The sequence below is a fragment of the Mixophyes fleayi genome, chromosome 5 (assembly GCF_038048845.1).
Source record: "Mixophyes fleayi isolate aMixFle1 chromosome 5, aMixFle1.hap1, whole genome shotgun sequence".
In the NCBI taxonomy this organism is placed as follows: domain Eukaryota; kingdom Metazoa; phylum Chordata; class Amphibia; order Anura; family Limnodynastidae; genus Mixophyes; species Mixophyes fleayi.
In genome coordinates, this window is record NC_134406.1 from 63,802,859 (window position 1) to 63,819,989 (window position 17,131).

At 38.9% G+C, this 17,131-nt stretch overlaps 1 protein-coding gene across 1 annotated transcript in view; it reads right to left on the reverse strand.

The window, feature by feature from the left end:
• The window catches only part of TBC1D5 (TBC1 domain family member 5), a 317,866-nt gene that overhangs the window by 160,890 nt on the left and 139,845 nt on the right, over positions 1–17,131 (reverse strand). The window contains exon 12 of the mRNA XM_075212315.1: positions 15,247–15,419. Coding sequence (XP_075068416.1) covers positions 15,247–15,419 — 173 coding nt within the window. The remainder of the gene's footprint in view (positions 1–15,246; positions 15,420–17,131) is intronic.

Here is a 17,131-nt window from a genome sequence, read left to right on the forward strand (position 1 = left end):
AAAGGACCCAAAAAAACCAGATGATTTGAGAATAGTTATGGTTATTCTAATTTATCTGGTCTAGTAACAAATTTAGGCACTTATACCAACCTCACAGTTGCACAAACATTAATGCAGCCTGATGCTTACCTGGCAGGTAGATCAGGTAGAAGGGTTAGAATCTTGACCTTTTGCGTATAAGAAATCGCCCAGCACCCCTATGTACTGCAAGGAACGCTCATAAAACTATAGCATCTCCACCCCATTATCTTATATCAATAATCTTGCACCTCAAATGAAATTTAGCTGTTCTACTGTGCTTACTCTGGAACAACCTCTCTGCCTAACTCCATCCATCCCGCCATTGTCTTATCCAGAAAACGATTCATCATCCCCAGACATATATTGCCCAGAGATAAAATTATTATTTGCAGCTATACATTGCAGAGAAATAAACCCCCACACTGTAAACACTATATAGCAAAAAAATACCCCCCCCCCATTGCAAACCACTTAATACAGAGTAATAATCCTCCACATTGCAGACCACATATGACCAGGTAATATCTCCCTCACTGCAAACCACATACTTGCGGAGATAACCACCTATTGCACAGAGACCCCCCAACCCCATATATCAGCACTCTAAATTGACTTTAAGACAGGAAGCAACTCATTGCAATTGCCAGTGAATTACTGGTATAAAGGATGGTAAACTGCACTTAAGAATGCAGGTCCCAGGGGTTCCGCCCCCCTGACCCCCTGTATACAATACAGCACCGCCGCGGACGCTTCTTTGACAGCGCCGCGGCTGCTGTATAGGGCAGTGCCGATATGGTGGGCACTGAGTTAGCGCAGGGGGGAGGTTCTGGAGACTCAGAAAACCCCCCTGCGTGCGCCACTGGGTCCATGGTTGAGTGTCTTTATGAAAGGTTACTCTGATACTCCAAACTACTGTCAGCCACTTTGTTGCTTATAAATTCCCCAACTTCTAACACTTGTTGCACAGAGATTTCCAATTACTTGCCAGGACCCTTGTTGCACGGCTGCCACCTGTTGTGCAGAAACCCTGCACCCACCTCTCCTGGTGCCAACACACATTGTTTTAATTTTATGTAGTCATTCTGGAGTAAGCATGCCTTTGTTGGTCCTGAACCACGTGGAAAAGACGTGGAAGTGTTGGGTACAAGTGCTGTCATCAGTGCCAATAGACATATATATATATATATATATATATATATATATATATATATATATATATATATATATAATAAAAATAATTGTTTATACATAACTTTGTCCAGGACGCTGTCTGTCTCATTCGTCTGCAGAGGGCAGACTCAATTAGAACAAATAAACAGCTTATGAAGAAAGTGCATCTTTATCTTGCACCCCTCTGGGGAAAAAAGAGGGTAGTGTAGGGTCATGCAGAAGCTTGAGTTTGAGTGGCTGGCTTGCATTCGCCCAGATAACAGAAATGATCTACGCTAATTAGTGGATTCACACACTTGGGTATTATGCAGTAATATCACAGCAAATATAGCTGACATTATATGCTTTATAATTGTAACATTTTGTCTGAGGCAGCAATAGGGATACATTCTTTCCCCATACAAGAAAAATATCTCAACCATCAGAAACTAAGGGCCAGTGAAACTACTAAGCTGCAGTTTAACATTGAGCTGTAAGTGAAATGTTACCTTCTAATAAAATATAATAAAATATAATATACAGGTTTCTTTCCAAATCATTAGGAGGTCACCCGCTATACTTGTCTTTCTATAGACACACATAATAATCAATCTAACAGCTTCTACCATGTCACTTATAATGTAAAATTATTGATCATAAAGGAGGGTCATATAGAAGTTTATAGCTTGGCTTCAGATCCCCATTTCTTGGTTGTTTCATGTCTAAGCTTTTGAGACATAAGGTCAGATGTGAGTGAATTTGTGATATCTGCAGCTAATGATTTCCAGTTTCTTTACAATTGCGTACTAATGTGGCTCGGTAATGGCCTATTGATGAAGAGACAGATGTACCACTAGTCATTCTCAACACATTTGCATTAACAAATCATCACTTAATTGAAGCTAATCTAACAAGTTTATGCTACTTAAATAAAGTTCCTTTCTATAAAAGATGTCACAATGAAACACTACAGCATACAAAAAAAGTTAAAACTATGACAGAAACTAGATTACTTTTTATCTATGCCTTGAAACTAAATAGCAGTGTAGTCAAAATAATAAGGCTGAGCTACATAAAGATTTTCCTTTCCAGTGTTTTCTAACATGTAAAATTGCATCTGATGGCACTGGCAAGCATATATCTCGCAGTTACCATATAAGATATTTACAACTAAATGCACTACTGCTATATAGGTGCCGATATTGACTTAAAGAGTAGCAAAAAGTAGTTATTTGCTATGTTATTCAACAGACTTTGAACAAGACTTCTGGTTTAATTATGTACACATATATAGGCTAGAACAGTGAAAGGGTCCACATACATATGGGCATTGGATTTGAGACCATTCTAACCACAGTCTTTGGTCAGTAATCCTATCTCTTGGTATCGTCAGCAAAATGGGCCCATGTGTAGACGGCTTTGGTCTTGCTCCACATAAATGTGTTCTTCTTGCACATGTGTTACAAGTGAGCAGGCTGCCCCTGATTACTGCACTGGTACTACAAATTATTTGTAAAAAAAATAATCCATTATTATGTATTGCTAATTCTTAATTGATGCTGTACTCTAAGTAGAGAAAATAAAGTGAAATTTCTACTATAGTATAAAGGGTCACTGTGGATTGCCGTGAAAGGCATGTTAAAGCTATACAGATGCATGTGAACTGCAGCAAGCACACGGTAAAAGCCTTTCAATTTATTAGGTCTTCGCTCAATCTCATCAGTGTTATGACCTTAATTGGGAATCTCAAGGGATGGCTAGAGAACCTGAGGTGAGGAATGTGGGTTATTAACACATTTATATCTGCAAATTTATGTTGTTCAGACATCTTAGGAATATCATATTTAATTATGTGAAGGGCTCTTGTTATAGTAAGAGATTATGTTGTGTGTGTATTTTCAATTGGCAAAATGTGACTTAAATTCCCAGGATCATTGGCTGCTGGGCAGGTGCATCTATATGAGTCACACACAGTGCACTCTCGTCACATGCATTCTGCATTAAAACCTGCAGGCTTTAATGGGCCATTCACACATGTGGTTTTCATCTGGATTTCATGTAGTTTGTCTGTATCAAAACCTGATGGAAAACTAATGACAGTCAATAAGGGACAACCTTTGCATCTGTTTATGAACAGCATAAACTGCAGATCTGCAAAGTGCGTCTTCATGGTCATTGGAAACATGCCCCATAATATAAATCTGCATGTAGTTTTGTGGATTCTCTGGAAATAGCACATGTTGGAAACACGTCCCACCAACGTCCAACCTACTGCCACTTTGAACCCCACACCATTCAATCATTTAAACTTTTCTGATTTGTCTTAAAATATTGGTTTAACTTAATTTAATTCCTAGGGAGTAAATGCATTAAACTGCGCTTTTTGCAACTCAACGATATTCGGCGACTTTGACTGGTGACTGGCTGCTGCCAACTTTTATACCCTGGGACTTGCTGCCATCTTGGCCTGCAAATCTAAGAGTCTGCCCATAAAAATTGGTGCAATTCTGCAAAAGTAGGCGTGTGATTTCACAAAAGAGCATTTGCATGGCGGCTTTACACTTTTGCTGTCGTAAATAAGTCTTACCGAGACCGTTCTCATATGTGCAGACTAGAACAGTGCAGCAGACAGGATACTACACCTTCCATCATGAAGTACAGTGTATCTTTCTCTCTCATGTGACATCATCATCCAGCTATCTACAGCATAATTGAAGCAACCAGTGTTTGAATCTGGTTTGCACAGGGCTAAAAAATTCTTTAACTATTAAGGGGCCACATCATTTGAAAGAGGGGGACACCTGAGTCTGTGGGTGCCATGATTGGGCACTCACCCCATTCCCTGGCTCTTTAGAATTGTCTGTGTAGCGTAGTGTGAGAGAGGGATGGGGCTTGATAACAGTAACTAGCAGTGAGACTCATCCTTAGCACTTTTGAGGAAGATTCTGAGGACAAGTAGCACTGAAGGGAATAAATGTGCCATAACCTATATCTACTTGTAATTATTCTGGACGATAAAATATGTGGGACCAGCAATATGGTGGAAAAAACTCCTGGTCACATAATAAAACATATTATATATTAAAAAACTATCCATATAAGAATAAAAGTAAACAACATGAAAAAAATTATTAAAGAACAAACCCAAAGCTAAGCAGGAAAGTACAAAAAATGAGCGGGAAGCTAAATGAACAAAGTCTCTTTTGTAGATCATCCTAAAGGATCTAATTGGCTGCCCACTTCCAACCAATCAGAATCAATTGATTATGTATAAACAAGGAGTGCAATTTGTGCATATTTCTACAATATGACTTATCACACTTTAGTGATCCTTTAAAAACAGAGAAGAGTAAAATGGGAGCATGGACATTTCCCTCCCGGGCAGCAACAGATATCTCCCATTCTTCAAGTCTGAATTTTGAATATTTGAAAAAAAAAAAAAAAGTGTAATAAAAAATGTTGCTTATTCCTTTTTAAAACAATCTGCCAGTACTCTTTATTGTACTATGTTTGTTAATACTAATTTGCTGAAACCACTCCTTAAAGAAATGCTAGTCATATACATTTTCTTTGCCTTTTTGAATACCTGCTATTTCAGGTGACTGATTAGTGAATGCACTAGGTATTATTTTTACATAACAAAATCATGGAAGATAAAACAAAGACTATAATAAATAATAGCACACATTTAAAATAACAATACCAAAAAAGTCATATTTACTTTTTAATTTCTATCTACTTCTTTGGCTTTCTTGTGATTTACATTGTTAAATACTATTTTTTGTTTCCCCAACAGCAATTATACATGCTGGAGTATCTGATTACCTTTCTTCTCATCTTATAAACAGGTACAATTTCATTTTTTTTTCTCCTTAAAATTGCCGTAGGCTTTGACTATAGCTCATAAATCACATTGTAACAGAGGACAAAAGATAAATAACCAGGTTTAATTTTGTATAAAGAATAGTGTCTAAGCAATACAATGCAAAACAATAGAGCTATAAGCATATTATGGCTGCATGTTTCTCATGATCTTTTTATATGCTAACTCAGAACACTAATTATGGATCTCGCAAGTCAACTTCTGCTTTCCACAACTATGAGTTGTATGTAAAACATGCTTTTTCGTTGAAACAATTACCATTAATCAAAACAGGGAGTTAATACCACTCAAATCCAACCTACCGCTGTGCCCGGCAATACATCAAACTGTCTGTTGTCAAACACACTAAACAAACTTTAACAGGCTGTTTTCACTAGAAATACCAGGGAAACTGCTTGCCATGTAATTTTTGTATTCAAATTGCTATTCCAGTAATTCATTTTGTTGCAGGATTTAACTGTATGTACTCAATCATAGTCCAAAGCAGACAGATCCATATTTGGCTGAAGCTTTGAAAATCGCTTGTACTGATAAATGAACTCCCTCGAAACAACTGGTTTCACTGTAACTTTTAGATGAATTAGCAATGTGTTCTGTGGAAAAACAGAAATCTTTCTTGACGCTGCGTTACAGGAGTCAGAGAAGCAAGCAGAAAGACCAGGAATGTGTGAGTGTTGTAATGGGATATACATTACCACCACGTGTTGGAAAATAAATCATGATTACACTGGGGGTACAAAGATTTGGGAACTATGTAAGATCATTTTTTGTGGTGTAAAAAAAAAATTCAGGTCACAAAATAAAAAATTTAGATAATGGGGTACATCTAATATATATGTGATATAGATGTCCCCTAAATAAGCTGTGATACAGTATTGCTGGAAAAACATACTCGTCCCCTTAGCAAACAGCCACATCAGCTCAATAATACAGTGCATTACAGTACAATGTGGGGCAGTCATATTGCTGTGAGATGGAGGTAACATCTGATGATGTTTGCTGCTGAGAAATCGCAGCGTCAGTATTTCAAATGACAGTGCTGGTATCACTAGTGATGGTCCAAACACCGGTCTTGTAGATGGAAAATATATCTCTTGAAGCCTAAAAAAACCACTGATATTTTAGCACTCTTGTTTCAGGAATTTGTCTAACCAACCTACAGCAGACTTGCCAACTTTTTTCTCCTCTCCTTCCTACCCGGAATTCGGGAGTCTCCCGGACAATCCAGGAGAGTGGGCAAGTAAGGCCTACACAAGACAGGTAAAAATTTAATACCTGTTTTCACGCAAATGTCCACCGCTCAGCATTGTTAGTAAACAGCGCTCATTGAAAACCTTCCAAAACTGTATTACGTAGTAAAGCATAGTTGTGAAAGTGATGATTTTATACGTGGTGTATAATGTATATTAAAGGGATCTTCATATATAAAGCATAAATAATGGGCCTCATTTAATGTTGGGAGCAAAGCAAAACAAGGAGCAGATTTGCACTGCAAGGGGTGCAAATGCATTTATTTTTTCCATGCAGGGAAAATACTCTCTGCTTTTACATACTGTGCAGCTTTAAATTTACACTGCAATTTAGAGTTGAGCTAGGACACGCCCCCTTCCAACTCGAAAATTATCTGCACATCTTAAATTTGCCATCTTTTGCTATGCTGCTATCTTTAAAGGAAGCCCAATATGCGTTCAGAAAGTGACTGCACTACGTCTACTCAGCTCTTACTAACACTTCATCATACACCTTTGTCTGTTTTGTTTTTTTCCCATGTTCTATGTACGGTGCTGCGGACACTTTGTGGAACCTTATAAATAAATGATAATAACAATAACTGTCCCTAATTTCCAGCTGCAGTACCATGTTTTAAAGATTTGTATCTGGGACTATTTTCCCTATACCAACTCCATAATAAAATTCCCCTTTTCTGCATGTTACCTGTAATATACCTTTGGCCGTATAAGACGAACATATGTTAGTATTTATTGAAGATGATTATTTAAAGTGAAAAAAATGTAGAAATGTAGAAAATGTTAGAAACGAATCCAGTAAAGGTGACATGATGGGGATTGTAGTTCTTCAAGGTCCGCCAAGACATTAGCATGCATGATGTGTTTAGCCGCAGCAGCAGCAGTGTCTGGGGAAATTATTTTAAAATGTTGGCAACTATTCATCATACATTAGGAACAATTATGTATTATTGGGGAAAAAAATATCCTTATTGCCAGTATTGTAATCAGTATTAAAGAGCCCATTGCCTTTATCGGGTTGCGGACATGAAGTTATATTTCACAGTGCGGGGATGGATGAAGATATGGATTAAACTTACACTTGAAGAGTTCTATATCTGTCACATATCAGTGGAACAATATGACCAGCTCATCATACCTTAAGCTGTGTTGTTAAGAGAGAAAACAACAGTATTTCTTTTCTTCTAGTGCTATACATACACAAAAATGCACAAACATACACACACAACACTAGTAACCACATGGGGATCTCTTCTCCCCTTGAAATACTGCAAATAAAGATGCCAGCTATTGAGTATATTTGTGGCGACTCCAGCAGCTGCTGTTAAATACCAGCTGGTGCGGCTGATTAAAATTACCTCCGAGTTGGTATTATAAAGACGCCTGGGCAGCAACGCTGTATTAATGGATTATTGAGTGAGCGATGAAAACCTTGGCCAGCTGATGCGTTTTATTACAGATAGGCTTTATGATGTGTAATCACTGTAATATTTTACTACAGGAGGAAACTGGGAACAGGGGACAGAAACTTCAATAATAACACCCTTCTGTTTAGCCAGCAAAGAGGTAGTGGGGGCCATGACTGGACCACTCTCTGCCTCTAGAACACTCAATCAAATAATCTTTTATTGCTTTGTTATTAGGATTATTGTGCTACAAAAAGTGTTTAAAAATGTAGGCACGATAATACTGGTACTGCGCACATAATTACAGATGGGACATTAAAACCTGTATTCTAGCTTTCCAAAACTTGGTTTAAAGATTGTGTGACCCTGCTCTCAAAATACCAGCACTGAAACAGTCGCTGATACTTTTAGTGGGGCTGATACATCATTATTACATTTGAGGTCAATCGTTTTTAGGCCACAGTCCAAAGAATATATTCATACACATTACAATTATTTGCTGTCTAGCAATTCAGACTGGAGGTCGCCTGGTCACAGGAAGCATTATTCTTCAGAACAAAGCTCATTAATAAAATTAGATGATCAATGGAATATTTTTAACGAGGTAATTGAACTGTTTTAAACTTATATGGGTGCACAGACTGCGCAAAAAAGTATCTGTATGCACGGTATATAACTCAGTGATTTGAGAATGCCTCTGCAACAATCACATGTAATATAATAACAAAAGATAGAGTGGAAAACCATAGTATTGCAAATAATCTATGGAGAAGCGTCACTTTTCAGAACATGTTATGGTTCTGTGTAAATTTAAAATAAAACCCTCAGTAACCTCATAGTTTCCTATAGTGTTATTATAGTCATACTTGTCAACTCCCCTGGAATGTCCAGGAGACTCCCGAAATCCGAGTAGGTCTCCCGGACTCCCGGGAGAGCAGGCAAGTATCCTGCATACAGCAACTTACTGACCAAAATGACGTGATTGACTGCGCCCCGCCCCCTCCCATCCTCTAACCACGCCCCCTGCCCGGGATTCCCCGGAATTCCCCGGAATTCACTTTTTAAAGGTTGGGAAGTATAATTATAGTGTGTAATATAACCAGGCACCTACTGTAACTAATGTGCATAATAATTAGTACGAAAAAACAACAAAACAGGACAGTATGGTTTCATAGGACTCAGAACGATCGGGGAAATCCGGAAACACTTATCATCTGGGGTGTTTTAATTTCTTAGGCAATAATATTTCAATGTGCTGCAGTCAAGGAAATGTCAGTTTACTTATAATTTTTACCCACCGCCTTCAATATTTAAACTAAAGGCTGACACTGTCTTTAGTAGTGAAACACTAATCAGCTCAGTCTAAAAAGTTATGTATAATCGAGCAGCAAGTCACATTTTACCGTGGCACAGCAGGTTTGCAAGGGGAAACTGATGACATTGAACACTATAAATGCTATCATGTCTGACAATGGACAATACTAATAAAAACAGCTTGCAGGTTAAGTATATCACTTAAGAAATGAATGGGCCAGTTTGTTACAATTTCCCAGCACTAGTGCGACACTGGTGATTGGTAACGGGTGTGTAAAGAGGATGGCAGTGCCTGGACAAGTGGTAGATGAGATCAGAGAGTTTCCAGGATCAAAACAGAGCATTTCCTCTAGGAAAAAATCAGTAATTGTGTTGGAATATGAGGAAATTGTTTTCTATGCTCCTGGACCCAGTGTGAAGAAAAAATAATGCCTATGCAGATGTCTTACACAATGAACACACATCTGTAGCAAGGTGAACATTACTATACAGTAAATTCAGATTAGATTATTGATAATCTGCACTAAAATATAACTAGTTACAGATACCATTATCTATGTTAGTGAGACGTGTAGCCAGGTTTTACCTTGACTGCCCATTTTGTACCAATTGTAATCTTGATGTTCCCAGTTGCATTTTGGTAAAAAACTGCATGTTTTATTATCAGGTTTTTGATGCTTGTTTATCTAATATACATTCAATATCTTAAAATATAGTATGCAGTGTTCTCAAAAATGCACATGCACACATACATGTGTTCAAAAGCTTTGTTTGTTAAAGAAAATATACTACAGGCTATTTTAAAACATAAACAAAAACAACCCCCCCCCCATAAAGTAAATTATGACAAAAAAAACAAAAACAAAAGAAAACAAACAAAACCCCCACAAGGTGGAGTAAAAAACTTCTGCTCATGTGGACAACGTGAATTGAATTCAATCTGTAATTTACAAGGTAGAATTAGGTGCTCTCTCTAATAACTCATTCTATATTCCAGTCATACAGCAGAGTCATATAACAAGAGATGGTAAACTATCGCTGATTCCAATCAAATTCAAGATTGGCTATTAATTTGATTGGAGCATTAAATCAGGAGTAGTCTGTAAAATACACAAATTACCGCGGAATTATATACTATTCTTTTCGTCTAATTACATGTATTTTTTGTAAGTTCATATTTTGTAAATTATTTAAATTGTAGAGTGCACTCTGCCTAGAGATTATAATTAAAATGAGGTTTATTTGCATGTCACAGAAAAATGTGTCAATCCTATAGATATTGTACTTACAGGTAACCACTGCTTATTTTATTAAACTAAAACCTCAAGGGCTTAGACTTGTCTAAAGGGAGAGTTTAAAGGGACAGTAACAACCAATAACTACCATCAGTAAAGGATCCATAGTTTGCATGGAAGAGTACATTTAGATCACAATTAACTGCAAGCAAAAGCATTTGTTTTTTCAAATAATGTCTATATTGCAAGAGATGCTTTACACCTCAATATAGAGAACAATTTTCAGGTTCCTTTGGCTTCACGGGGTAAAACTTTTTCATTTTTTTAATCTACCAAAGGATATGTCATCCATTTTTGCAGGATAGACAATGCTTTAATTTGGTAGCAAATTGGGAAAACATATATTTTTATTTCCTGAGTATTGGGTAATAACATACGCTTTCACCTGTCAGTGACAATGAAATCCATTGTTACAGGAACAATGACCATCATTTTGAAAAGGTAATGCGACCGTTTCAGCCCAACTCCCATATATATCAGTTGGGGAAAAAGGGTTAAATAAAAACATTTTGCCTAGTGAAGTGACTTGGTCATTGTCCACTGTGAATTTCAAATTTAATAATGTTAAAGCAGCAATCCCCAAAAAAATAACTTTCCTTGGTTTGTTTCTTCACGCTTCTATTAATGATTTAGAAATCACAGGTTTCACAGTACTATGTGACTACCATGGCAACCACAGTTGCATGACACATAATGTCATAGTGATCAGTGAAGTTTTGGAACACCCCCCTCCGTTCTGTCTGCACTGTAAAATCCTCCCCCTCTTCCTTCACATGACATGCTAAGAGCTGTGATTCTGTGTCTGTCACTGGCAGCCATAACTGTCTGCCCTCCAGAGAGATTTTGAAAAGGAGATAATGATTCAAAGGAGGACAGCTAAGAAGTATGACTATTAGATGCATGCTGAATTCCATCATTTTGTCCCTGTCCCATCGCCCCCCCATGTTGAGCAATGAATGCTTTGCACTGTGTGAGGTGGGGTCAAAAGACACACATTGCCGCCCACCACAGATGTCATCCAACTTCCCCTCCAGGACCTCCCTGACGGGTGTTAGAAAAAGTAGGCAAGAATGGTTTAGACATAGATAGTTATAAAGAAGCTATAGTACATCATCATTATCATCATCATTTATTTATATAGTGCAACAAATTCCGCAGCGCTGTACAGAGAACTCATTCACATCAGTCCCTGCCCCATTGGAACTTACAGTCTAAATTCCCTAATATACATACACAGACAGAGAGAGAGAGAGAGAGAGAGACTAGGGTCAATTTGATAGCAGCCAAATAACCTACTACTATGTTTTTGGAGTGTGAGAGGAAACCGGAGTACCCGGAGGAAACCCACGCAAACACAGGGAGAACATACAAACTCCCCACAGATAAGGTCATAGCCAGGAATTGAATTCATGACCCCAGTGCTGTGAGGCAGAAGTGCTAGTCACTTAAGCTGGGTACACACTACAGGGTTTTTGTCCAATAATCGGCTCAACCAGCCGACATACGACCGCTCGTTCAAAAGTCGGGTCAGTGTGTGTAGTGAGACGGTGGTGGAAAGTCTGCCCAAATAGACGATTATCGCCTCATTTGGTTGGTCGTACCGTTCAATTTTTTCCATAGTGTGTATGCTCTCATGCTGTCGATCTCCGTAGAGTTTACAGAGTCGGGATCTTTTCAGCCGATGTTAGCACTGAATGTCAGAGTAAATAAATGTAGAGAATGCTGTAGATGGAATAATTCATTTTTTCGTTCTGAGACAGAATATTTTGTTTCAGAGTCACAGAAGCTAACGAAATTCGTTAGGACATGTGGATAGCTATAACAAGGCACTTTTAATCAGTGTGACAGTAGTGAATGAAAGAATATTGTGCTGTCATTCTCCGGACTAGAGGACCAGACAAAGGACCAGATGAAGAGCACAGATCTGAAGGTAAATTGTGTCAGTGTGTATGCATGAATCGTCAGACTGATCGGACCTTCAGTCGTAGGAATAATCGTTTGAGATAGCACGTCGTCTGAACATTTCTTCAGTGTGCACCCAGCTTTAGCCACCGTTCAACATTATTGGCTTCCAAAAGTACAAAAGGGCTGTTTGCTTCTGAAGAGCAAGCAAGTGTATATTCTAACATTTTATGGAAAACTGTGACTAAAGTTGGAGAGCATGCTGGGAGACTGAGGTAGGGAGGGATGACACAAAACAAGAATCAACTCAACTGGGACAGTGAGGTAATGTGAGCCACTGAGGCCCCTGGGTGCATGGTCTTCTCTTGTGTAGTTTTAAATGCTATTAGATGTTTTCCCTCAGGAACTGTATGAGAGGATAAATGTGAATACCTTTTTATTTTAGCTTGGAATTCAAACACAGAGCATAGTTGTTTTCCCAGTTTTATTATAGACTATAAATTTCACAAATTGCGAACTTACAAATAGATTATGGAATGGCCGCAGCAAAAGTGGATCTTGGAGATAGTATCACCAGAACTTTGCAGCTCTGTGAAAAGGCCTGTTCTGCAACATATTCAATTTGCACAAAACTTTGTCACAACTTTGTTCATTTCCACCTGTAAGGTTTATCAGCATCTCCAAATAACAGGGAAACCCTAGATCTAAGGTGTCTATGTAACAAAAAGCAATGAAAGAAGATTTTCGATTGCCGCATCTCGCAGCAATAGAAAATCTACTTATAATTCGGAGGTCGCCGAAGCAGCTTAATGATGCTCAGCTCCCCAGCGCCACTAGCTGGCAGCGGTAACCAGAGATTTATCTCTATGCTGGCCAGTTACGGTCCTTTTTCTGCATTCGTGACCAGACATTGCCAGGTCACACATGCATACTGCACTGAATGCCCAGTTTCCAGTAGCAGATTCAAAGAAAATTTAAAAAAAAAAGAGAGAAAAAAAGAATTTGAAAATAATTTTAAAGTAGAAAAAATGCTTCATTTAATTAAAGAAATAATTTCTCTCTATCGCGGCTGCAATTCCGACAAGTTGTGGAAGCTGTACGACACTGTCAGGGCCTGCGACGTTGTTCACCGCGATATCAAAGATGAGAATATTGCCATCCTGAGATGACGATTGCAATCAGTGAATTGTTTAAATAAGCTTTCGCAGGAGGCGGACGGCAAAGGCAAACACTGGTGATACCCAGCGATAACTATTGTCGGCTTCGGGGCTTAATAAATAGAGAAGACCTATCTCTGGAGAAAACACCTGTTCTCATCGGATTTAGGGCACTTCTACCTATGATAAATAGACCCCTGTATGTGCAATTAGAGTGCAAAATAATATCCATTAAGGAGCACTGAAGACCCAGCAATAAATCATACTGGCATATAACCTGGACAGCGCCATTTATATCAGAGAGTGATGTGAAAAGGCACAAACCTAAAAACCAACACTGTGTCTTTAATTTATGTACTTACTGCATTAAGATGTTTCTAAACATTAGAATACACATACTTGTCTGTATCTTTCACTTAAAAGTATGAGCTATGTATGTGGCATTAGCAAACAAAAGTGCTTCCGTATAGGCCAATAATTGTTTATTTAGTAACAGGCCTTATTTCTGGTTTCCAAAGTGGTGAGGCCTAAAAGATTGGAGGTAAAGTCACAGACGAATGGGGGGTGTTGCTGGGCAGATCTGGACTTCGCTCGAACTGAAACAGGCTGTGGTCAATTTACGCTTTTTTTTTTAGTTAAGAATGTTTTCTTATTATATGTTTCTTCTGCATGTATCTAATATTTATAGCAGGCACACTGTGCAATATTATTACCATATCATTATTGTTTATTTATATAGCATCAATCATGTTACACAGCGATGTACAGAGAATATATAATCATTCACATAAATCTAGAGATGCAAGCAAAAGTGAGCATTACTTTTTACCATGTGAAGGGTACCAATGTGCAGACGCGATGTTCATCGGAAAAACGCGACTAATTAAATCTGCCCCTTACAGTCTAAATTACCTAGAACAGACAAACATATATATACTAGGGTCCATTTTGTCAGCAGACAACTTACTAGTATGTGTTTGGAGTTTGGGAAGAAACCGGAGAATCTGGAGGAAACCATATCAGTCAAAACTATGACCTCAGCTCCCTCTGTGAGGCAGCAATGGTGTAAAGTTACTATTAAAACAATGATTTTAAAGGGAGCATGATACATAAAACGTAAGTTGTCTTATACAAAAGAGCTGCTAGCAACTTTCACAAATCCGCAAACCAGCATTTCATCACCTTATCAGAACAAAATATGAAATAAAATTTCTTCTTTAGCTTAGATATTAAGAAGTATATTTATGAAGCGGTGAAGCACCTAAAAACCGCAAACATGTGGGAAAAAGGTTCTTTCACCATTTTTTCCCATTTTAGAAAGGCTTATACAACATTTAGCTGCATAGCACAGCCCCCTTAAACCTCTGTAGGGACAGCAAACCAAATCCATTCATCAAGCAGTGCGCTGAGAGCACTCACAACTTAATGCCATCCTGAGACTTACATTTTCCATTGATGAACAGGATCCTCTTCCCTGGCTGCATGCTCCTCCCTATTTAGACCAGAGTTGACTATACTACTTATGTATGACGAAACATTGGCTCATACGCAGTAAATAACTTGCCAGAGTATCCCTGCACAGAGGGTTATTCACAGAGGATTGATCCAAAGGTAAGTAATCTTAAATAGCTGGAGAGCAACTTCCTCACAGATCCCAGATCCTTAAGAACTGCCACACACTGTCCAATAATGTTAAATAGACCCCTAAGCCAACTTATTGTTGAACAGTTTACTAATGATACATAATTACATATATATATTTGTAATATATTTTATAATACAATATATTAAGAGAAAATCATTTCAATAGAATCACTGCATGTACTAGATTTAGTTAGAATTACCATTATCCACCATGTTGTCTATACTCACAATCCATAGATCTGAGGAGCAATTTCCAGTCTGTTGAGATGCATGTAGAGCTCAATATCGTGTTTCTTCAGCAGCTGGTCTTGGATGTGATTCACCTTTGTCACAATAACAATAGAAGGTCCTATGTCCTGGGGTCTGGCAAATGGCATGGTGGAAAGCATTGCATCTTTCTCCTGCAGTCAGAAAGAACAAGTAGATTACCCTGAACTGCAGGCTTTGTAAGATATAGAACTTATGACAGCTGCCTAATTATCCAACTGAATATGTTATGGTTACATGGTTTCATTCAGTCTTTACTATAAAAAGTAAATTATTTTTTGTAATGCTCTTTTTGGAATCTGATGTTCAGCTCTGCAGTCACCGAATTTACGAGAAGGAAGCAGAAAGCATGGCTTGCTCTAATACAGGAGGAATACATAGATTAGAGTGGGTTGGATAAGAGATTATTAGTGATGGTAGCAGTTAGTCCAATAGTCTTGTAACCCAGTATGTGACCAAACCTGTAGTTCAGAGAAATAGTGTTCAAGTGCAGGAAGTACTGACCATAAGTGGAGCACACTCTATTTTTGTTGATCTACTTGCACTTTTAACTCTCTGGGCAGTTGTGAAGAACTTTATTAAAGAATGTAAAATTACTTTAAACACAGATTATATAACTCATTGGGGGGGGATTCAATTCCCTCCGAAGTAGCGATGCAATAACTCTATTACCGTTATTCCGGTAAATTTAACCAGGCTTTCTGCTCGCAGCTCAGGAAGCTGGCGTTGAATCTACCGTAATGACGGTATTAAGCGCACTATTACCATAATAATATGCCTATTGAATACTAGTACCGTAATAATGGTAATAGTGCGTAGGCCTATTGAATTCCCCCCCTTAATCTCACAATCAGGCCAGGCGCTCCCATTAGGCAAGGTTAGGCAGTTGCCTAGGGCGCCGGGCGCCACTGAAGTATTGTACTTTAATACTGTGCGGCGACCGCTGAGCATACCTTCCGCGGCCGCTGCACAGCTTCAGATAGATCCACAGGGAGGGGGGAAGGGCGAGGGGCCATGGATCACGACCGCCGCCATCCCCTCCAACAGCTGATGGGGCGGACCGTCCCTCCGACTCCTCTCCTCCACTCCCCCTCCCCTCACTGACTGTCGGGCGTGACATCATCATCACGGCCCGACAGTGTCAGTGAGGGACGGCAACCAGCAGCGAGGAGCATCTTTATGGAGTCACCTTTAAAGGTAAGGAAAGAGAGGGGAGGGAAACATTTAGACCCAGGGGGGGCGCATTGAGACCCAGGGGGCGGGGCAGTGTGCTGGGGGGGATTTTGAAATTATGCCTAGGGCGCCGAGGACCCTAGCACCGGCCCTGCTCACAATTCACACAGAGGACCTCTGAAGCATAAATTAAATGCTGCACACAACAAAATATTCTAAGGCAATTGCTTTATACTTCCAGTGTTAAAAAATTATTGTAAAAATTCCTGTTGCATTTCAAACGGAAAACAATATGAGAAAATCATAGGAGAATTGGCACAGGTAGAGATCATTGATGCGGTCTACAGACATAGGCACACCCTAATGTACAGCTGCAGTAAAGTTGGGAGCACAGCCACAGCTCTATGGCAGCTTCTCTCTGAATATACAAGATAGCTGAAACAGAGCCTCTGCGCATGCCGGGCTGCAACAGCTCCTTGTAGTACTGAAGAGGTCTGAATGTGGGGTGCTGGCTCCAGAGGCGAGTTGCACATAGTTAAAATATGTTTTATTAATATAAGTGATAATGTGTGTATATTTGAAATTGGTGGCACTACTGTGTGGCATATTATGAATTGGGGGCACAACTGTGTGGCATATTATGAATTGGGGGCACTACTGTGTGGCATAATAT